We start from the raw sequence: 22,813 nt of genomic DNA, 5'->3' as shown, positions 1-22,813 counted from the left end.
AGCTAGTTGCAGTTCCACATTTATTGAGCATGACCTATAATCAAAGCACTTTGAATGGTACTGTGGGAGGTGCTAGGTTAATGAATGACATGTACCTGATCTTGCAGAATTCTCATTCTGCTAGTAGGGAAAGGGGGTTGTGTGGGCAAGTTGGCCAGGGGAGAAGTTTTTACTGGAGCTCTGGAAAGATTTCATTACTAACTTTTTTTTCCTTGGCTTTTCATTAAAAGTGAGATTAGGTTGTCAGAACAGAGGGTCAGTTGAACTGTTTGGAGTCAGTTGAATGATAAAACGTGGTCCATTTCGAATAGTGTTAAATTAATTGCATGGTGTTTGGGGATACAGTTTAGTATCATAAATATGTGACTCTTGCTGACTTGCAAAGTTGTAACTTCTCTGAATTGGACAGATAATGTGTAGATTTGTAGATTTGGTCTACAGAGCTACACATTTGAGACCAAATGTGTAGATTTGGTCTCAAAAAATACTATGTAGTATATTTTGTGTGTTACCTCAAGTTTAGAATTATTAAAAAAAATGTTGTTTGAACAAAAATACCATAATGTGGCATATCATTGATAAGTTCCCTGTGAATAGTTCTGTTGGAGGCTTAGAAGTGGTCTTTGTTTACAGTCAGGTTTCCACATAAGGTAATCATTTAGTTCATTAAACATTTTTTTTATTTTTTTTTTTAAAGATTTTTTTATTTATTTATTTGACAGACAGAGATCACAAATAGGCAGAGAGGCAGGCAGAGAGAGGAAGAAGCAGGCTCCCCACTGAGCAGAGAGCCCGATGCGGGACTCGATCCCAAGACCCTGAGGTCATGACCTGAGCCGAAGGCAGCGGCTTAACCCACTGAGCCACCCAGGCGCCCCACATTAAACATTTTTAAATCCTAATATTGTCTTATTTTAAAAAGCTGTTATGAAATGAGATGTATCTTTGAATTAAAAGCTTAACATGCTGATGTCTTCATTTCAAATTCTGGCTTGTTAATAAATTTTAGTGGGACAAGACACCAAGTTCATTGGTCAAATCTGTTTGGCTTTCAAAAGTCAGGGAACTTGAAAGGTCACTTTCTCTGTCAGGTGGTGGGTGTTATCCATGGGCTGGATTTGGTCTATTACCTGTACAGCCTGTGAAGTTAAAAAAAATGGTTTTTACATGATTGAATGTTTGTAGAAAAGACAAAAAGGAGAGTAATATATATTTTTTAAAGATTTTATTTATTTGCCAGAGAGAAAACGCACAAGTGAGTACACACAAGCAGGCAGAGAGGCAGGCAGAGGCAGCAAGAGAAGCAGGTTCCCTGCCGAGCAAGGAGCCCGATGGGGGACTCGATCCCATGACTTCAGGATCATGACCTGAGCCGAAGGCAGCGGCTTAACCCACTGAGCCACCCAGGCGTCCCAAAGAAGAGTAATATTTTGTGAAGTGTGGAAATTGAATGAAACTCAGATTTCAGTGTGCATAAATTAAGTTTCTGTGCCGCAGCCCCATTGCTTTATACTGCTGCTCTGTGCACTAGGCCTCACAGCGACACCATTACCGCTCTCCAGGATTTCAAGTACTATGTGTATAACACCTGTATGTGAAAAGATTTTTTTTTTAATTTTTATTTTATTTTATTTATTTTTTAAAGATTTTATTTATTTATTTGACAGAGATCACAAGTAGGCAAAGGAGCAGGCAGAGAAGCAGCAGCAGGCTCCCTGCTCAGCGGAGAGCCTGATGTGGGGCTCAATCCCAGGATCATGACCTGAGCCAAAGGCAGAGGCTGAACCCACTGAGCCACCCAGGCACCCCTGAAAATATATTTTTAAAGATAAAATACATATAGTCCCATTACAGATTAGCATTACCGTATGAACAGCATTATCTCTTTTTATAGGGAGCATTGTGAATCCTACTGAAGTGAAATGTTATTTGCCCCCTGCAAAAGAACTCAATTCCTCTCATTGGATCTTAAGTACAAAGAAATGATACTCAGGTGTCATGTTTCAAATTTTACTGATAAAATATCAGTGAAAATTTGTTTTCTTGTTATCTAAGTACCTATCTAATAGCCTTAATTTTCTTCTTGGCCTACAAATCCTAAAACACTTACTACTCTCGGATTCTTTTCAGAAAAAGTTGGCTGACCTCTCTTAAACTGGTAGTGGTAAACAGGTGATTGCATTTGTGATTGAAAAGTGCTGATAATTTTGTTCGGTCATTACTCTTCTTTGGTCACATAACAATGTTCTTGGAAGTTATTTTGTGCAGAATTATTTTAAATTATAATTGGATGGTTGTTGTGTCATACAAAGATAGCACAATTGATGTATTTTATTAGGATCTTTGAGATTTTGATCAGTTGTTTGGGAGCTGTAATTAAGTGTGCTTCAAGAACTCAGCATATGTAAGGATAAGAAGCAGGGGTCATCAGCCATAGTGAACTTGTCACCTTGCTGATTTACCAGCAGTTAAGCTCGTATCATTTGTAATTTGCTTAGTGGAATTTGGGTTCCACACTTGACTGCAGTTTCTTTGTTCTTGACCTTAGAGGTACTTCAGAATAATTTACAGGCTTTTGAAAATACCAACTTCTGGGCCATACAGCAAATAAAATTAGAATGTTCTGGGGAGAAGGTAGAAGGTTATAGCATTGGATTAGTACCTAAAAGGTTCCCAGGTAAAGGTTAATTTTTGCTGAACTCATAGAGGTGAGTTCAGTCCTTTTTCTTCATGAGGAATATGGGGTTAACAGTTGCCTACCAAACGTACCAACTTACCTCACTGTGAGAATTAAGTAATGTCATGAAATGACTGAAAAACACTATATGTATACTTTGTAGTTAAGATTCTTCTGTAGAAGAATTGTTTTTTTTTTGTTGTTGTTGTTTGTTGTTGTTGTTTGTATGTTTATTTGGAGCTTGATTTCTAGAGTCTTAGAAAACCCTATTGGAAGGGCTGAAGCAGTGTGGCTGGGTTGGAGCTGGGGTTCCATCCCGACTGGGCTGTCGCCCCTTCTGGGCTCCCACATTGGAACTCAGCGCCGAATGCCTCTGGGAAAAGCTGCAGCAGGACCCGGAGACAGAGCTTATTGAAGTCGAAGACACGACTCCCAACCATTGCGCGTCCAGCTTCCCCTCCGAACTTGTTGGCCCAAGGGGAAGTCACTGCTTCAGAGACACCAGCTGGTGTACACATGCCTCGCCAAAGAGCTTCTGCACATTCATGCCTTTGAGCAGAAAACTCTGACCGCAGAGCAGTGGGCCCGCAAGAAGCAGAAATAAGAGACCAAGGCCTGCACAGCCATTAAATTATGAATCAGGGCAAAAAGAAAGAAAAGAAAACCCTATTGGCTTTAAGAGTCAAGTTGTATTTCTTCATGTGACTTAGGGCAAGATTTGTAACCTCTTAATCTTAAAATTCTCTCTTTCAAATGAAGATGCTAATAGTACCTACCTCACAGTGTTATGAGAATTCCATGAATTAATGTCTTTCAGGTGCTTGTTAACAAAATGTTAACAATGAAGAGTCTGAAAGGGAAATTAAGAAAGCAGTTCTATTTAAAACAACAGCTAAAAGAATAAAATACTTAGGAAAAAATTTAAAGAGGTAAAAGACTTATACAGTGAAAATTACAACATATTTATACCTAAATAAATGGAAAGATGTCGCATGTTCATGGTTTGGAAGACTTGATATAGTTAATATGTCACTACAGCAAGCTTTGGATTCAGTGTGATCACTGTCAAATTTCAACAGCCTTTTTGCAGAAATGGAAAAGTCAATATCAGATCATATGGAATTGTAGGAGGCCCCAAATCGCCAAAACAATCTTGAAAAAGAAAGACAAAGTTGAGTGCCTGGGTGGTTCAGTTGGTTAAGCAACTGCCTTCAGCTCAGGTCATGATCTTGGAGTCCTGGGATCGAGTCCCGCATTGGGTTTCTAGCTCCATGGGGAATCTGCTTCTCCTCCCTCTGACCTCCCCTCTTATGCTCGCTCTCTCTCTCTCAAATAAATAAACAAAATCTTGGAAAAAGACAAAAGAAAGACAAAGTTGGAGCACTCATACCTTCTGATGTCAAAACTTAACACATAGCTACAGTCATCAAAGTAGTATGGTACAGGCATAAAGATAAATATATATAGACCAATGGGGTAGATTTGAGAGTCCAGAAATAAACGTGTAGCAGTATGTATGGCCAATTGATTTTAGAAAAGACTGCAAAGTACATTCAGTTGAGAAAGAAGTCTGTCTGTTCAATAAATGGTGCCGGAACAACTGGATTTCCACATGCAACAGAGTAATGCTGGACCCCTACTTCACATAATATATAAAAATTAAAATGGGGCCATATCCTGAATATAAGAACTAAAACTATAAAACTCTTAGATAGCATAGAAGTAAATTTTTATGACCTTGGGTTTGGCAATGAATTCTTATATTTGACACCAAAAGCATGGACAACAATATAAAAAGACAACTCAGTTTAAAAATAGGCACAGCATTTGAATAGATGTTTCATACAAATGGCCAGTAAACACATGAAAAGGTGCTTAACGTCATTAGTCATTAGGGAAATACAGATTAAACCCACAGTGAGATAATACTCACCTGGCAGGATGGCTATAACTTTTGGATTTTAAAACAAAACCCCCAAAAAACTAGTGTCAGCAAGGATATGGAGAAATTGGAATCCTTACACATTGGTGGCAGGAGTCTAAAATTATTCAGACATTGTGGAAAATGTTTGGTTGTTCCTCAAAAAGTTAAACATAGATTTAACCATGTAACCAAGCAATTCCATGGCTAGGTATATTTTTGCAGTATATTCACAGTAGCAAAAAGAAAGCAATCCCAGTCACCAGCAGATGGTTGGATAAACAAAATGTGTTGTGTACATACAATGGAATGTTATTTGGCCATAAATGAGAGATTACAAGAGGCTGAGGGAGTTTGGGGGGATGGCGAGGTATTCTTAATGGGGGGAGTGGGTCTGGGTTAGTGGAAAAGTTTAAGAAAGATAGTAGTATGGTTGCACAACATCAGTGTAATTCATTAATACACTGAACTATAAAAATTAGCTAAAAGGGCCAGTATTACGTTATACATGTTTGACTCAATTACGTTTAAAATGCTTACTAACATAGTATCTGCCACGTAGTAAGTACTCAGTAAGAGCTATCCATCATGCTAGTAACAGGGAAAAACTTGAGGTATGAAGACTTCTCACTTGTGGAGAATGGTAGCTGCCACCAAGTCTGTAGTCTTAGAATTACTGTATGGCAGTAGATTCAGAGCCCTGAAGGAGGGGCAGCTTATTGTAGAGTTGGGGAGACAAATGAATTATTAAAAACATAAAATAATAAAGTTTTTAAAACAATTTAAGTATCAGAGTCAGAAATATCTTAGGATTCCATTAGAACATCACTTAGAGACTGATAAAAAGGGATTTTGTTTAAAAGTAGTACTATGCTTAAAAAGATGCACAGTTCATACCTACATTTCTACCCAGTTGGGTTACCTTTTTTTATTTTATTTTAAAGGTTTGGCATTTAAAAAGTGCCTAGAAAATCAGGTTACTTAGAGTGCCTCATTCTACAGAAGTGTTGGATCTAAATGAAATGACTGTATTATAGGAGCATGAATTCTGCATTTAAATATTGAGAAAACTGCTTAGCATTTGCTTAGTTTTACTTTTCAATCTTCTTTTCCAGGAAGATTCCTGATGTTACACCCATTGTAAGTGATCAGAAACCATCTGTATCAAAATCTGGACGGAAGATTAAAGGAAGGGGCACAATTGTATGTGTGTTAAGACTTTTCTTTTTTTCAAATTACTATCTAAGTGGCAGAATCCTAGCTTTAAATTTAGATATAGTCCAAGATCTGTTGAAGGAGCTAGTTGTATTCTCCATAGGGATATGAGGGTATGGCTATTAGATTAAAGTTATTGAGCATTTTAAGTATGAAATGATATGTGAAACAGTGTGGTGAGAAATCTTAGTATGTTTAATAATCTAGGCTAATGAATGTAACCCTTAGGACTTCAAAGGGAAAAAATCCCATTTCTTTCTCTCTTTTTTGCCCCCCTCCTTTTTTAAAGATGTTATTTATTCGTTTGAGAGAGAGAGCACAATCAGGGAGAGGGGCAGAGGGAGAAGGAGAAACAGACTCCAGCTGAGCTGGGAACCTGACATGGAGCTTGATCCCAGGACCTAGAGATCGTGACCTGAGCCAGAGGCAGACACTCAACCATCTGAGCCACCTAGGCGCCCCAGTCCCATGTCTTCTAGTGTCTTACGTTTGATATAACTTCATATCATCCTTTTGTACTTTAATCATTATTGCTTTTGAATCGCATCTGGAATTGGGTCTTATACCTAACTCTCTCCTGTAGCAGACTGTAATTGAGCAGTATTTTAAAAACAGTTATTCCTTTGTTTTTGAAGCGCTATCACACTCCTCCAAGGTCAAGATCATGTTCTGAATCAGACGATGATGATAGCAGTGAAACTCCTCCTCACTGGAAAGAAGAAATGCAGAGATTAAGAGCATACAGACCACCTAGTGGAGAAAAATGGAGTAAAGGAGATAAGTAAGAGCTTTGAGTATGAGCACAATCCTGTGTCTACTAGATTTTACGTGTTACAAGGCCAGAGACTGACTTCTGGACTTTCCATTAAAAGTTCAACTGTGACCAAAGAGAATTCCCATTTGGGAATACTTGGCAGGAAGAGAGCTATTATGTAGGAGGGCTCATTGGCTTCAGGGTGCTTTTAAATCAAAATTTGGTCTTCCCTCACAAAACTATAAAACCACTGAATCTCTCAAAGATAATCTTAATACAATTTTAGAAATAATCAGGGCTTAAAAATCATATAGCGGATTCTTTCCTAGCCAGGTCTCTTAGACACTGATGAATGAATTGGCAGGTAGGAAAATTGTACCTAGCATGTGCATTAACTTCTGACCCCGCAGACTGTTGGTTCTTCAGAAGTGTACCCTTCTCCTAACCCTCAGTAACGCTCCCCCCAGCGGAATATCTGTTGTAGAAATGGGCTGGCTCCAGAATAGTTAGTGAAAAATACACCAATGGGACCCTCTGTAATTGTTCCTACTGGTAGTAGCCGCCTCTTTGTGGGTGTCCAGGGGAATGGTTAGATGTCAGAAGAGGGAATGTGTCTGCTCTGTGAGAGTGGTTTAGACACAGTGGTATAGAGAACTCTTAATTTTGAGCCCTGACATTAACCCATTACCACTAAGATTGTAAAGCCTGCATCTATTTTCCTGAACTTTTCCCTCAATTTCTGTAGGAAGTAATTTAACTAAAACCTTAAGAGAAAGTCTTGATTACCTCTGTGAAGCTGAAATAAAACAATAGCCATGCTAGCTTCTTAAGAGGCTTCCTCTTTAGAATTCAGTCAGCTGTCCTATATCTGCAGGGATTCAACAGATTGTTGGGAATTTGATTTGATCCTCCCTCAGAAATTGTTCGAGGAGGCAGAGATGTCTAGATGTCATGAACATCCTAGCCAAGGAACTCAGTATGTCAGCAGTGCTCTCGTGATGAATTGGTTTAGTGTGGTTCGGTTCAAAACCGTTTTTCTGTCAAATTTGAAGTTTTTTGCTTAATTAAAAAAATCCTTTTATAAGTGAATCTGTCAGTAGTTGTCAGTGTGTATCTCTGAAATTAAGAGGTTCAGATGAGGCCTATCACCCTTTGATGTATCCTTTTACATGTGCTTAAAATGTCATTGGAGTCAGTACTTTGTTTTTAACTAGGCTTTTGTCAAGCATTTGTATTGAAAACAAATGTGTTTTCAACTTAAAGCATAGAAAACATGCTTAAAATAATTGCATGCATATTGTATCCTTTTCAATAGATTAAGTGACCCCTGTTCAAGCCGATGGGATGAGAGAAGCTTGTCGCAGAGATCCAGATCATGGTCCTATAATGGATATTATTCAGACCTTAGTACAGCAAGACACTCTGACAGTCACCATAAAAAACGCAGGAAAGAGAAAAAGGTTAAACATAAAAAGAAAGCTAAAAAGCAAAAACATTGCAGAAGACACAAGCAGACTAAGAAGAGAAGGATTATTGTACCGTCAGACATAGAATCCTCAAAATCTTCCACCCGACGAATGAAATCCTCTTGTGATAGAGAAAGGAGATCTCGTTCTTCCTCATTATCATCTCATCACTCATCAAAAAGGGACTGGTCTAAATCTGATAAAGATGACCAGAGCTCTTCAACCCATTCCAGCAGAGACTCCTACAAATCTAAATCTCACTCACAGTCTTATTCTAGAGGAAGCTCAAGATCAAGGACTCCGTCAAAATCCTCATCACATTCTCGAAGTAGATCAAAGTCCAGATCTACTTCCAAGTCAGGGCACCAAAGGACAGCATCAAAATCACCAAGACGAACAACCTCTCAGATAAGTGAAAATAAACCAGTTAAAACGGAACCTTTACGAGCAACAGTGCCACAAAACGAAAACGTTGTAGTACAACCAGTGGTGGCGGAAAATATTCCTGTGATACCATTGAGTGACAGTCCCCCTCCTTCAAGGTGGAAGCCTGGACAAAAGCCCTGGAAGCCCTCTTATGAGCGAATTCAAGAAATGAAAGCTAAAACAACCCATTTGCTGCCCCTCCAGAGCACTTACAGTTTAGCAAATATCAAAGAGACTGGAAGTTCATCATCCTACCATAAAAGAGAAAAAAATTCAGAAAGTGATCGGAGTGCTTATTCAAAATACAGTGATAGAAGTTCGGAAAGCTCACCAAGGTCAAGGAGCAGATCTTCTAGGAGTAGATCGTATTCCAGATCATACACAAGGTCACGAAGTCTAGCTAGTTCACGTTCAAGATCTAGGTCTGCCTCATCTAGATCCCATTCACGAAATAAATACAGTGATCATTCACAGTGTAGTAGATCTTCGTCATACTCTTCTGTTAGCAGTGATGATGGAAGACGAGCCAAGAGAAAATTCAGATCCAGTGGGAAAAAAAAGAACACTTCAAATAAGAGGCACAGCAGCAGCTCTGAGAAGAGGCTTCGCAATAAATATGTGAAAAGCAGGGACAAGTGTTCGAGTCAGAGAAAGTACAGCGAAAGCCGGTCGTCTTTAGATTATTCTTCAGACAGTGAACGGTCAAGTGTTCAGGTTACACAGTCAGCTCAGGAAAAAGAGAGGCGGGTCCAAATGGAAATGCACAGTAAGCAAGAGAAAAACAGAGATAAAGAGAAATCCAAGCCTGAACAGGAATGCTCTCGTTCAAAGAAAAGGGCCTCGAAGGACAATCTTTCTGATCACCTGAGAAATGGCAGTAAGCCCAAAAGGAAGAATTACGCTGGGAGTAAATGGGACTCTGAGTCAAACTCTGAACGAGATGTAACTAAAAACAGTCAGAGTATTTCCCGGCAATCTTCTGATAAGGAGGAAGGTGAAGCTACATCAGATTCTGAGTCAGATTTTGGTGAAATACACAGCAAAGCCAAACCCCCAAAGAAATCTTCAGCAGTACTTCACTGCCTGATGGTAATGGTGCTTGGAAATCAAGTAAGCAGCGGTCTTCAACCTCTGATTCCGATGGGTCCTATTCCAATTCAGAAAACACTAGAAGAAAGGCACGGAAGCATAAACACGGGTCAAAAGAAAATCTTAAAAGGGAACAGACCAAAAAAGCAAAGGAGAAATTAAAAGGGAAAAAAGACAAAAAGCACAAGGCTCCAAAACGAAAACAGGCATTTCACTGGCAGCCTCCACTAGAATTTGGTGAGGAGGAGGAGGAGGAGGAGATGAGTGAAAAACAAGTTACTCAGGAGCCAAAAGAGAAAAAACAAGTTTCTGAAAATAGTGAAACTGTGAAAGAAAATACTCCACACCCTGAGAAGTCCTGTGAAGAGGGCATCCTCTCAGGTAAACGTAATCCAGTCATGACTTCGTCAGATACCGATCAGCCTCCTAAAGAGGATGGTAAACTCGGCACTTCTCCCACGGCTTTCAGTCCTGAGGAGCTTGCTGCTTCTCCCTCCAGCATTCAGCATGTTGCAGAAGGTGTCCCGGGCGGACTGGAGGATATCCTGCAGACAGATGACAACATGGACATCTGCACTCCTGACAGGAGCTCCCCGGCCAAGGAGGCATCCCCTCAGGGACCTTCAAGGCTGGCTGCCCCAGACGTAAACATTGTTCTAAAACAGGATGTGCACACGGAGCCGCCTGAGACGGAGGAGGTAAAACAGGAAAGCAGCACGTCGGAAAGCAAAATGATGGGGGATGTGGGGAAACGGGACAGCAGCCCTGCTAGCCTGGCGTGCACTGTCGAAAGCACTCTGAAGAGAGAGGGGGCTGAGAAGAGCCAGCTTGGTGTCCTGGATAACAAGTGGAAGCCCCTGCAAGGGGTGGGGAACCTGCCGGTACCGGTAACCCCCACATCTAGCGCCGTGGAGGTGAAGGCGCTGACTGCGGCCCCCGAGATGAAGCCACAAGGTTTGAGGATAGAAATTAAAAGCAAAAATAAAGTTCGGCCTGGGTCTCTCTTTGATGAGGTAAGAAAGACGGCACGCTTAAACCGGCGGCCAAGGAATCAGGAGAGTTCAAGTGAGGAGCAGACACCTAGTCGGGATGGGGATAGCCAGTCCAGGAGTCCGAGCAGATCTCGAAGTAAGTCGGAAACCAAATCAAGACACAGAACAAGGTCTGTCTCCTATAGTCACTCAAGAAGTCGATCGCGAAGTTCCACGTCATCCTATCGGTGAGCAATATAGTCCCCTCCCCCCAAGAGTCTGTTACTGTTTAACTTGGAAGAACATCAGAATTAGAGACAAGATCACTATTTCCAAATATCTGGAAGGGAGTAAGAGGAAGTCTTGTGCTGAGTGACTGAGAGAGCCAATGGAGGACATAGGAAGTGGGGGTTTTAGGTGAAGAAATTTGGGCTTGGTGTCAAAAACTATTGCTTGTTAATTAAAGCTCTCTGGCAGTAGACATGAATTTCCATGATAGGTGGCAAGTCTGTCTCTAATGGTGTGACACTGCTTTCCCACCTTTCGGTGCCTTAGAAGGAAATCCTGAATTTACAGAATTATGTAGGATTGAGAGATCATTAGTATAACCCTCCATTTTACACAAATGGAAGCTTGGGGCCACAGAGGCCAAGTTAACCTGCCCAAGACCTACATCTGTTTAATCTTTATTCAGGGGTTAGTGGGGAGGAACATGATATAAACCATCATCTTTATATTATTTTGTTTCAAAGTTGGGTCAAACTTTTGTCATCAGCATAGACTGGATTGTGCAGAGAATGAGAATTTTTATAAACTAAAGAAAAAGAGTGTTGTGATATGTTAATAAGTGATCTGTACTCCTTTTTTTTCCTTGTGAATATTTCATAGTTTTACCTATCTCTTAATTGCTCATATCCCTTAGTATACTGTTTTTGCTTTTCATCACTTGAGCCTAAAGTACAGTTAAGAATCTTCAAAATTTCCCCTTCCTATTCATCTTCCCTTTCTCACCCAGATTTCTTTAAAAATAGGAGCCAACACTTGCCATCTGTAGTAACTGTCTCCCATTTACTCTTTAGCTGCTTGTAGTCTATCTGCTGCATCTTCCCTCCCCTGCCTCTTCCTAAAAGGGCAGGTACCTCATATGAGTGCCAGGGCATGTTTTCAGTCCTTTTGGTCCTTCTGGAATCTGCTGCTAGCTCTCCTCGTCCCTCTCAGACCATTCCGTGCTTATGTTGTGGGCTCTTCTCCGTCCTCCTACCCTGACTCCCAGCTGGCCCAGAGAACTGGGTAATCCTGGCCTGTTCTCTCTAGGTTCATATTGCTAGATGCAGGCACTACTGAGCGACTCTAGCCGCCCGTCTGCTTAACATCTGCCTTCCATTCGTGCTTTGACAGTTCTAAACTGCTGGCCACTTCTTCTATTCCTGCTGCTGCCTTTGGGTGGCATTTCGCTTGATAAATGAAGACAGGGTTAGAAAGCCTGAGGAGTTTGCTTTAAGTTATGCCATGAATGCGTAGTAGACCAGCAGCTAACCTTGCCTCTCCTACTAGGCTGTGATATATCACTTCAGTCAGTCTGGGGCCATTTTCTACTCATCTTTCGGTTACCTCACAGAATCTGCTCTATATTTATCGAGTAACTGACTAGACTGTGAGAACATAATGTGTTCATTCTCTTATAGGTAAACTGGAAGTAGATCATGCCTTCTAAAACATAAGTACATAGTGAATAAAATAAAACCTATGAAGATGTTTCATAAGTTGCCTAGACATAGGGATATGGTTCTGTCCTAAACAACAGGTGGAAAGTCGGAGGAGAAGGGTGGGGAGACAAGGGAATGCAGAGGGGCAGAATTGTACTTTAACTTAAGCTCCTTGTTTTATTAAATATTAAATAGATTGAAAAAAATTAAATGATTAGGTATAAATAATTTAAAGTGTCATCTAGATTTTTAAAAATAGAGCTTTGACATCCTGATTATGTCTCTACCCAATGCCAGTCTACTTTATTTTCTCTCCTAGAATTAAACATTATTGTAAATTTTTGTTGTAGTTTTTTTGTTGTTTAGTTTTGCCACAAATATTTCTATTTGTATAGTGTTTTTGCATGTCTTCCAACAGAATCTTTACAGATATACATACCTACATATGTGTTCTAGCTATGCATTTTTCACTGAACATTATGTTCCAAGAGATGTCTCTGTTGATGTATGTAGCTGTATTTCATTCATTTTGCTATTTGAGAATATTTTACTGCATATCTGTGCTTCTCCCCTCCCCCATTCTATATTTAATGAAACTTTGGATTATTTCTTCTTCTGGTCTTAACAAATAGGGCTCCAGTGAATATACCTTTACCAGCCTTTTCTGGTTTATTTGATTCTCTTTGATTTAAACCCTCATTAGCTGTCACTTTCAAACCCACTGTGAAGAGTTTGTGAATGACCTTTCCTTTTGTTGTGTTCTCCCCTTCCGGAACTACTAGGATTCATTTGAACAGCATGGTGAGTTAATATAATTCTGTTTTTTCACTTTCAACTGTAGATCAAGAAGCTATTCCAGAAGTCGCAGCAGAGGATGGTACAGCAGAGGCCGCACAAGAAGCCGGAGCAGTTCCTACCGCAGTTACAAAAGTCACAGGTGAGTGTGGGAACCCCACCCTACCATGGTCTGCATCCTGTTTGCTTTTCAAGTCCTGCACTGACAGAGTGGGGGAGCTGTTGAGAAGGATCTTGTCATTGCTAAATACCAGACAGGTCTATTGTCTCGTCTAGTTGTTTCTTTCTAGGAACTGTCAGAGTCTCACTGGCTATCCTCAGGATGTGATCTTATCAGAGTGAGGAAAGAGAAGCAGCAGAAATCTTTTTTAAAAAGGCCCTGCCCATCTTCTCCTCCCACCCTACTCCAGTATATCTTCCTTGACTTCCGTTCACATCCATAGTCACCTCTTAGCTTGGGTTAGGGATTGGGATAGGAGGACTGTTAATAGGGGGCCACAGAATGGAGAGTGTTGGGGGTGGTGACCCAGGTTTGTATTTCTCCCAGCTTCCTCAAACCCTCTTTTGCCTCTCAGATATGTTCTACTGTTGCAGCTTCATTTTACCTATTGGTGTCTGACCTGTGCAGACTTCCCCTCCCTGTCCAGTTAGAACCTCCCCAGTGACTTTGGTTATGTGCACCTCATAGAAGAATCAAAGTTAATCAGAATGAAATCCAACATGCTTTTAAAAAATCCACCATACTTTTGATAAAGAAATGAAATAAATACAGCTACTGGATTTCATTGTTTTTTTCCTTGATGGCAAATATGTGTCTTGATTTTTGATATAACATGTCCTGACCCACAAAATGATGGTCTCTCATGTGATTCCTATCAGGACATCCAGCAGGAGCAGATCCAGGAGCAGCTCGTACGACCCCCACAGCCGGTCCAGGTACAGACGGGGTGGGGAACCACCTATGGGGACAGAATTGAAAAGCTGAATTTCATAAAACCCTTCATTCCCTTTTAAAAAGTGTTGTAGTCTGTTGAAAAGTTGAAACACAAGTATTTGTCTCATGAAACCATCTCTCCCTACATGAGGCTTTTTTGGATGGCTGTTCGCCCATCGTACTCTAGTGTCAAAGTGACAGTCGATGTCCAGTTGTAATGGCAGGTATTGATTGAATGTAATGGCCTAAGAAGATCCACCAGATTCAGTCAGACTAAATTAGTGTGTTAACTTTGTGATATTTTTCAATGCAGAAAAGAAATGAACATTTTTCTGTTGCATGTGGTAAGCCTCACTGGGGCATTTGTTAAATGTCTCCAGTACTTGCTGTGCAGATGTGCCCATGTTCTCAGAGAACACTGAGAAGATCATAAAAAGAAATGGAAGCCTGTGAGTGTTTGAATGGGGAACTATAGTGTGTTTTGTTGCTGTTGAAGCAGGTCCTACACTTACGATAGCTACTATAGCAGGAGTCGGAGTCGGAGCCGGAGCCAGAGGAGTGACAGTTACCACCGAGGCAGAAGTTACAACAGGCGATCCAGGTGGGTCTTCCTCCTTCAGGGCGCTGCACGGTACTGTGGGTACTTGGTGTGGGAGGTGACGAACAGCTCATAGAAGAGAGCATAATCGTCTGAGGTCAGAAATCTTTCTTTCTCTTGAATTTTAGCAACCCACAGGAAGTGGCTTTTGTATTAAGGGTTGCTGGTCAAGTTTGTTGGTTATTGTTAATATTTTAATCTAAAATGGATTTTGTAATATTTATATTCCCTTGGACACACAGTTTTTTTGGAAGGAGTAAAGAGAGAAGGCCGCCTAGACCGTGTCCCACTCCCTTAAATAGGGCCAGTTGCTAAAAAGAGCTAAACCAATTTATTAGTTTTTTAAACTTAAAAAAAAGTATACTAAAATGTCATCATTGGCTTCAACAGCAGGGTTGAGGTATATAGCATCAGTTTTAGTAAAAATATATAAATTACAGATATTTATAGGTATTATATTTTATAGAACTATTTGGGCTGGTACTGCCATAGTCTTTATGGCAACTTTTTGTAATGTCCCTTTCCTGGTCACTTTTGGTCTTACCTTTCCCCCATCCATTGCAACTATAGTCAGTGATCCTTGTCTAATGTCAGTGTGATATAGACACCTCCCTTGTTTGAAACTCTTGAAAGGCTCCCTACTGCCCAGAGGGGCAGGTTCAGGCTCTTCAGCATCGCATGTAAGTCCTCTCTACCTACCAGCTCCAGCTGGGGTTTTTCTGTCTTCCCTCCTTTAATGTTCTAGAACCTCTCCTTCTGCCTGGAGATACACACGACTCTTGAGATGGCCAGTTTCCCACCTACCTACCCTATAGGTCTAAGCTGCAACCCACTGCCCCAGGGGGCCATCCTGACTGATAACCCTGAGTTATATCACCCCCGTCTCCCCATGATGTGGCCTGTTTGTCTTGTCCACTATTCTGTGTGGTCCATGAGTCCCAGGAAACTGTACTTTGTTTTGTCTACTGTATATGTCTCTAGCATCTAGTAAAGTGACCTCCTTTAATATTTTTCAAAATTACTGGTTACCGTTGCCAGGTCCTCCAGATGCACTGTCCCAGTGGTCCTGTCCATGCCTGCCCCACCTTCACCCCTCATTGGGGTCCTCATTTTGGTTTCCATATTTTTAATGAATTTCTTCTTATACTTTTTTAAATCCCTCGCTTCCTCCATCTAATTAAATATTGATACTCATTTTGGGTAACATGGAAAATTATTCTCATTTGCATGAGTGGATTTTAAGTAATTTCCCAAGATGCGATGTTTCATCTTAACCTTGGTATTATTGCCATCTGTCATTTAAAACATCTTTGAAAAGTCTGCACTGTTGCTGCTGGCAGGACCCCACTCATCTACCCACTGTGCTATGCCCCATCAGTATTGCTTTCAAGTCACTTGTATCAAAAAAGAAGCTTCAAGAGGAATTCAAAGGGTTGAAGTTAAAAGGTGTGTATATATTTCTTTTGTTATACAGGAGTTGTAGATCTTATGGTTCTGACAGTGAAAGTGACCGAAGTTACTCTCATCACCGGAGCCCCAGTGAAAGCAGCACATATAGTTGAAAATGTCCCCTTTTTTGATACAAATTATATCTTGTTTGTAAATATCTGGTAACTTAAAAGTTTAAGAAACTTAATGGCAGTCTGTTGTTCTATTTCAATATTAGAGATAAGTTTCAAAAATAGGCACTTCTAAATTGTTATTGTCCATTTACATGTGCACAGAATTTAAAATACAGATATGTCTCCTAAAAATATTTTTATGCCACATTTTACAGTAGCCAACTATAGAAATGAATTTCATTTTCTTGAATCAAGAAGTCATGAAATTTAAGGATAATTTGCAATATTATTTTAGATTGTTTCTTTCCATCTCACGTATTCCTTAGAATACAGATTCTTTTTGCCCGTTTTTCAGGTTTTAGCCTATATGCTGCCAAGCACAGAACTGTGAAGAACTGTTAAAGGTGGCCAAATATTTATATACCAATTACACCGTGTTATACATATGTGCTCTTAAAAACAAACCACCCAGAATTGTCACTGATGGTAGCCAGGAGTCTGAGGCAGTGGCTCTGGAGTTCTTAATTCCTTCCTTCCTTCCTTGGTTGTTCTCAGAGGATCAGGAACGTGGTCATCATACAGCCCACCATCTATCTGTACTACTCCTGCCTGGTGGGTGAGGTTAGGAAGAATAAATCAGCCTTAACTACAAATACCTGGACTGTCTCTAAGGCCCTAACGTTTTATGTGCTTTGTAATACATACTCTCAGAAGTTTAGATTGTAAAAGAACAATTCTGTTCCAGTTCCTGTTTTGGTGCTTGGTACCTTTTGGTGCCTCTTCAAGTATACGTCATGGTAGAACCTCAGAGGAGAGAGAAGTGATTTTTTTGTTGTTTTTAAATTCGCTGGTAACCAGGCATGGTTCCTTCTTCTGAGCTGTATTCACTTTAAATATCTGGAGGGTCTCTCTTAAGCTCAGGTGTGGCCTAGGGTCCCCTGGAGCAGGCAGGATTGGCACATGGTGTTGTGTGGCCCCTCGGGGCTGTTGCACACAACTGGCACTGTGCCTCTGGAAGAGTGGATTGACGAGTAGATTTCTAAGTACCAACCAGAACCTCATTGCCACCATCCTGGAGACATTTTGGGGGGCTTTTAAATCTTTCAAGTCAGAGGGATCTGCCCCAGCAGCAGCTGAACTGTTCTAAGCACCAGCATGTTTTTCCTCTTTCTACTGTGACCCACTCTGACTCAGTGATGCTCGCAAGACATGAGTAAGTCCAGGACACCAGGGGAAGAGGGATACAGGACTGCACAGACAACAACATTTTCAGCTTTGGGTGGTTCCTCCAAAAATGATTTGACCTGTAAAAATGTGTGTGTGTGTGTGTGTGTGTGTGTGTGTGTGTGTGTTGAATCTTTTGAGTTTTTCCCCCAAGTGTACTTAATCACCTTAGTGCCAGTTTAAGCCAGTTATGCAGAAGAAATTCATATTGGATGTTTGATGTGGAACTCTGCACACCCTCCCCAGGCCTTGCTTAGGGTACTTGAGAAGTGGGAAAGAGCCCTCAGTTGGAGGGATCTGACAGCCCTTGATGGGTGGAGGGGTGACCTTGGATATTTTAAAACCATACCCATAAAAGGTTCATAAACAGGGTTAAATGGTCAGCTGTTCGCCAGGTTGATAGACAAGAATACGTTAGAAAAAAAGGACCCAAGTCAACTAGACCTACTTCCTAGTGAATGCAGAACAATATGTGATTCATGTGAAGGGTTTTCCAAAAGTTGCCTGTAATACTCTTTGTAACAAAAAACTACATTCAGAACTCAAACAAATTGCCAAATCTAACTAGGTTAAGAAAAGTTACCCTTGGACAATACTCGTTTTCTCTTGCCATGTAACAAATTACCCCATGCTTAGCAGCTTAGAACAACACCCATTTCTTAGCTCACAGTTCTGTAGCTTGTGAGTCTGGCACAGTATGGCTGGATTCTCTGCTTAGGGTCTCTCATGAGGCTGAGATCAAGCATCAGCAGGGCAGCATTCCTTTATGGAGACTCTCAGGAAGAAGCTACTCCCAAGTTCATTTGGTTCCTTGTTGGTTTTCAGCCAGAGGCTTCTCCCTCATCTCCTGAAGGCTGCTCATACTCTTCTTGACCGTTCCCTTCCATCTTCAAACCCTCAGTGGCCCGTTATACTTCCCATTCCTCTGGCTTCCTCATCATTTGTAAGGTTCATATGATTAGATCAAGCCCACTGATCAAGTCTCCCTGTTTTCATGTCAGCTCTGCCATAGAACACAACATAATCACAGGAGTGGCTGCATAGATGCAGGGTCCTGGGATGGGGGTGGGTGCAGGCTGTTCTAGAACCCCACCTAACCCAGACAATAACTGCCCACTCTGGGGAAGTTTCATCCCAAAAAGGTAGGCCCTAGAAGCCTCAGTTGTTTCCTCCATGGAAAAGAACAGCCCTCAGCCGCAGCTTCAATTGTGTGTTTACTGAATGAACTACAAAAATAGCTTTTCTGCCTAGAGGGGATTGTTCTGTATTTTAAGTTATTTTTAAATAAAATTTAATTATGTTGTGTATTGTGCTTCTTAATAGAAAATGTATTATTGGACTGTTTTTGTAACGTCTTGTTTACTGCAAATGAAACATGATATAGCTGGTATTGTTCAAAACCTGTAGAAAATAACTTTTGTACATACTGGCAATGTCTAATTTGTATACACTTCATTTAAATGTTCCTAAAACTTGAAAGGGGGACCTTGTAGAAATTAAAATACATACTTAGTCTAAATCTGTGCCTGTTTCATCTTTCTTTTGCTCGTCCAGACTTCAGATCTCTCTGAAGCAGAAAAGGAACCGTGGGGTCTCTTTGCTGATCCAGCCAGTAAAGAGACTTCATCTCTGCAGCTCATTTCCATCCTGTGGCTGAGTGTTCGTGGTGGGGCGTGAGGTGGAGCTGGAGAGAACCTCAGGCAGAGATGGGGATGTTCAGTACCCAGAGAATCGTGCTTGGTGCTTGGTCTCGCTTCCCTTGCAAACTCCACATTTCCCCCCGGCTTTGTGGTCATTCAGCTGAGGTGACCTGCCTACAGATGCCTTTGCTGAGGATGGACGGGTCCCATCTCATCTGGGAGCTGCTGCCTTGGGATAGCACACTTAGCTGTCCGTACCCCGGACAGCCTCCACCTTCCCGCCCTGACAGCGGGCACACGGCATTCGTTCCTTGAGAAAGCATTCATGGTGATATTTTTAGTGTCCACATGAGAATTTGCAGGGCAAGTACAATTAACTTTTTTCTCCTCAGAACTCAGAGGAATATGTATTTTCTTAGTGAATACAACATAACCTGTCACAGACTTGAAAAGATTCAATTTTCAGAATTAATGGTAGACGTCCCTGACAAGAGTCAAATCTAGATCCAGTAAAATTTAAAGGAAATTTCAGTCTTTTTGCTGTAGGGGAGTCCCCAAGTGAGGTTCTTTTTTAGTGAGCTCCATCATTCTGTTCACATTCTGATTCTGTTCATGTTATCATTCTGATAATGATCGCTTTGATCAGCTGGGCGGTGCTGGAGGGAAATGTGTCAGAGACTTTGGTCTGGCTGTTCTGAATTAGCTGGGCATTAAATAAGAGGTAAGAGAATTCAAGAAATATGCCCCTATCACAAGTGACCCTGAACACTGGCTTGGCATCACTGTTGGGGAGGGAGGGGAAGCTGTAGTTGGTGCAGAGAAACTTGCTGAGCTAGTGATGCAAATTAGCTGGCCAGGTGAGGCTTGGAAGCCACGCCTCACACGCCTGTCTCACTCGCTGGAAGAGCCTGGACTGGAGAGGGCAGGTTTCTAGAAAGTCCCAGGAGAGACTTGTGAGAGAATGAGTTGGAACGCAAGCTGAGAGGAATCCTGGGCCGGAAGAAGTCCTTGGGTGCGGGGTAAGGGGTGGGGGTGGGGGAGGGCACACTGCCAGGACACAAAGCAGGCAGGAGGCTCTACTGGTCTGTTTAGAGGTTTTGGTAGAGGCAGTGCTTCCTTGCCCCTTCCCCAACCCCTGTAAATCACCCGGCCACCGTGGGCTGTGCCAGTCTTGAGGCTAAGTACTTCTGCCTCGTGGAGACCCTGGGTCCACCATTCATAGCTCCACAGGCTAGCCTGAGCACTGTTGGGTCTCCTCAACTGGCCTAGAGCCCCAAGGAAATAAAAAGGAATGACACGGGGTTGCAGCAGAGATACCTACATTCCACCTCTGGAGTCCTGACCCTGAGCCTTTTGACTGCTCTGTACTAAGAGGACTTGGATTGCCCATTGCTTGGCTCACAAGCCCACAAGCCCTGAAGGAGGGTGTGCACAACTGGCGAAGCTGGACATGGAAATCGGTGGTGCCCATACCTTCCCAGGCTTGTCTGGTGAGGAGCTGGCCTACAGGGGGTTACCCAGGTCCTCTTGCAACCAGCATCTCTACCAGCAGGCCAGGTTCCCAGAGAAGGGGGCTGAGAAGGACCCCACTAATCTCAGTGCCTCTGGCCTAATTTGATATTATTTTGAATTAAGACCTCTCTGGCAACTATTCTATGGTATAGTCCTTAAGGGATTTGACTCAGGCCATACTGCCTGGGTTCAAGTTCTACTCTGTCAATTCCTAATTGAGTGAGTAGATAACTTGCTTGACCTTTATAATTCAGCTCCTCATCTGAAAATCTGGGATACCAAGCCTCCTCCTTAGAAGTAGTGAGAATTAAATGCTCAGAACCAAGGATACATCAAAGGTCCAGGGATGCTGGCCCCTGGGATTGCCTCCAGGAGGAGGGTAGGAACCCACAGGTTTCATGTGGAGGGCCAGGCTCAATCACTACTGAGAAGCCCAGGGTCCCTTGAACCAAAAGGGTGGGAGAAGATACTTCTGGGGAGGCCTCGAATGTGAATGCCAAGGCCATGATGTTTACACAGCAGGAGGGAACTGGGCAACCTGCTGGTTTGAATTAGGCCCCCACCCACCCAGCAGCTGTAGCCTATTAGTGTGCTGCTCAGTGGTGGCAGAACACAGGAGCAATACCCCCAGCTCCACACCCAGAGCTCCATGCTCTCCAACCCTGAAGGGACCTGAGTCAGCCCCTAGTGGGTAGCTCGAACCCTACCATCCCACTGATTTAATGCTGTGTTGTCCCCCTCTGTTCCCGGACACTGTTCACTCTACTGTCCTGTCGCAGCTACAGCAGCTATACAGCCTCCTGACTGCCTAAGGAGGCTGAGTCCTGGGCACACTTGCATGTATACACACACACACACACACACACACACACACACACAATCCCACCATGGGCTGTTTATTCTTTCTAGGCTCAGTAGGGGAGAGTCCGGTGTCCCCAGGCAAGCCTGGGAACTGCCCTAGCACAGTTTGTCCTCGACACGGGACAGAAACCAGGCTAGATGCTTCGGGAATTTATGAGGACACCCATGAGCTGACCTCTCAAGGCAGAGGCATGGCTTTGCTGACCTTGCCAGCACCCAGCCCCAAGTGTCCAAAGGATCACACAGCTCCGCACCTGTCTCCACAAACTGGATTACCCGTGGGGCCTGGGATTTTGACCTGGGATCCTCATTCCCAATAACCCAGTCCAGAAAGCCTGCCTTGACCAACACTGAAGTGAAGTGCCCAGGGCAAGGCCCTCTCCAAAGCCAAGAGCAATTTTGCCATCCCTATCCAGCCACTCACTCCCACCCGACAAGAACCTTGACTCCACTATATCAAATCGCCTCTAGTCGCCTGCAGATGGTATCCTGTCTCCGCTCTCCTGGCCTTTCCAGGTGCCGTTCTCTGCCTGGAGTACCCCTTTTCTCCCTCTGCTCTAGTTAGTTAACTGTCAGTCCTAAACTCTGAGTGGCCCCATTTGAGCCCACCATACTGGGCTTTTCAAACAGCCCCTTCCGGCCTGGTTCATGGGACCCAAGTGCCAGCAACCTCTCCCAGAGCTGCCTCTGCCCTTGGGCTCCCCTAGTAGATGGGCTAGAGACCAGAGAAGCAAGAGAGGAACAGCTGTGGTCTTCAGGGAGCTAGACCCCTGTTCCCGCTCTTCTCACCCCAACCTCCAGCCCCTCATTGGCTTGACGGCTGCAGCAAGGCCAATCCCAAAGAGGCCAGCAGCCCTACCTTGGTTACGTAATGCTGGCCACGCCCCCTGGCCAAGCCTTGGCTGGAAGTGGGCCCAGGAGTGTCCAAAGCCGTCCACACAGCCAGGCTTCTCCTAGCCCTCGGGGGAGGCCACTCTCTCCCAAAGTCTCCTTTCCCCAGCTCCTGACACTGGTGTCCCACTGTGTGATTTGTCCTGCTCTGGGCCTCACTGTGTACAAGTAATGGGTACACAATCCTTTCCCTGTCACCTCCCAGCTCACTGTGTCTAGAACAGAGGACGAGCAGAGAAAGAGGACGAGGCAGAAAGCAGCACTGGGGGTGACAAGTTTGGTCAGGCATGCAGGCCACTCTGGCCTGGTTTCAGCCTGAGGCCTCCGGGAGCTGGACCAGCTGTCTGTGCATTTACCATGGCCACAGAAGCGAGGGATGTCTGCAGTAGCTCCTACTGGAGGCATGTCCCTGGCTGTGCCCCCACTCTCCTCCCACGCCATTATTCCCCAGGGGCTCTCCCCATGTTCCATCTAGCTCTGTGTGTTCCTCCTTAATCTTGGCACTCTTTTGGTCACTCCCATCCATGCCCCTGAGATGTCTTCTCCTTGGCCCTGGGGTCAGGAGGCCCTT

At 42.9% G+C, this 22,813-nt stretch overlaps 1 protein-coding gene and 1 pseudogene across 1 annotated transcript in view; both read left to right on the top strand.

The window, feature by feature from the left end:
- The window catches only part of NKTR (natural killer cell triggering receptor), a 57,577-nt gene extending 38,720 nt beyond the window's left edge, over positions 1-18,857 (top strand). Inside the window, 8 exon segments of the mRNA XM_004754254.3 lie at positions 5,714-5,801; positions 6,449-6,594; positions 7,883-9,525; positions 9,528-10,767; positions 13,067-13,162; positions 13,900-13,956; positions 14,454-14,555; positions 16,027-18,857. Coding sequence (XP_004754311.2) covers positions 5,714-5,801; positions 6,449-6,594; positions 7,883-9,525; positions 9,528-10,767; positions 13,067-13,162; positions 13,900-13,956; positions 14,454-14,555; positions 16,027-16,114 — 3,460 coding nt within the window. The 3' untranslated portion in view covers positions 16,115-18,857.
- LOC123394541 lies at positions 563-3,890 on the top strand (annotated as a pseudogene).
- Positions 18,858-22,813: the final 3,956 nt, after the last annotated feature.

This window comes from Mustela putorius, unplaced genomic scaffold (genome assembly GCF_011764305.1).
Source record: "Mustela putorius furo isolate JIRA1106 unplaced genomic scaffold, ASM1176430v1.1 tig00003834_pilon_pilon_pilon, whole genome shotgun sequence".
Taxonomy (NCBI): Eukaryota; Metazoa; Chordata; class Mammalia; order Carnivora; family Mustelidae; genus Mustela; species Mustela putorius.
This window is presented reverse-complemented; position numbering and strand designations above follow the sequence as displayed.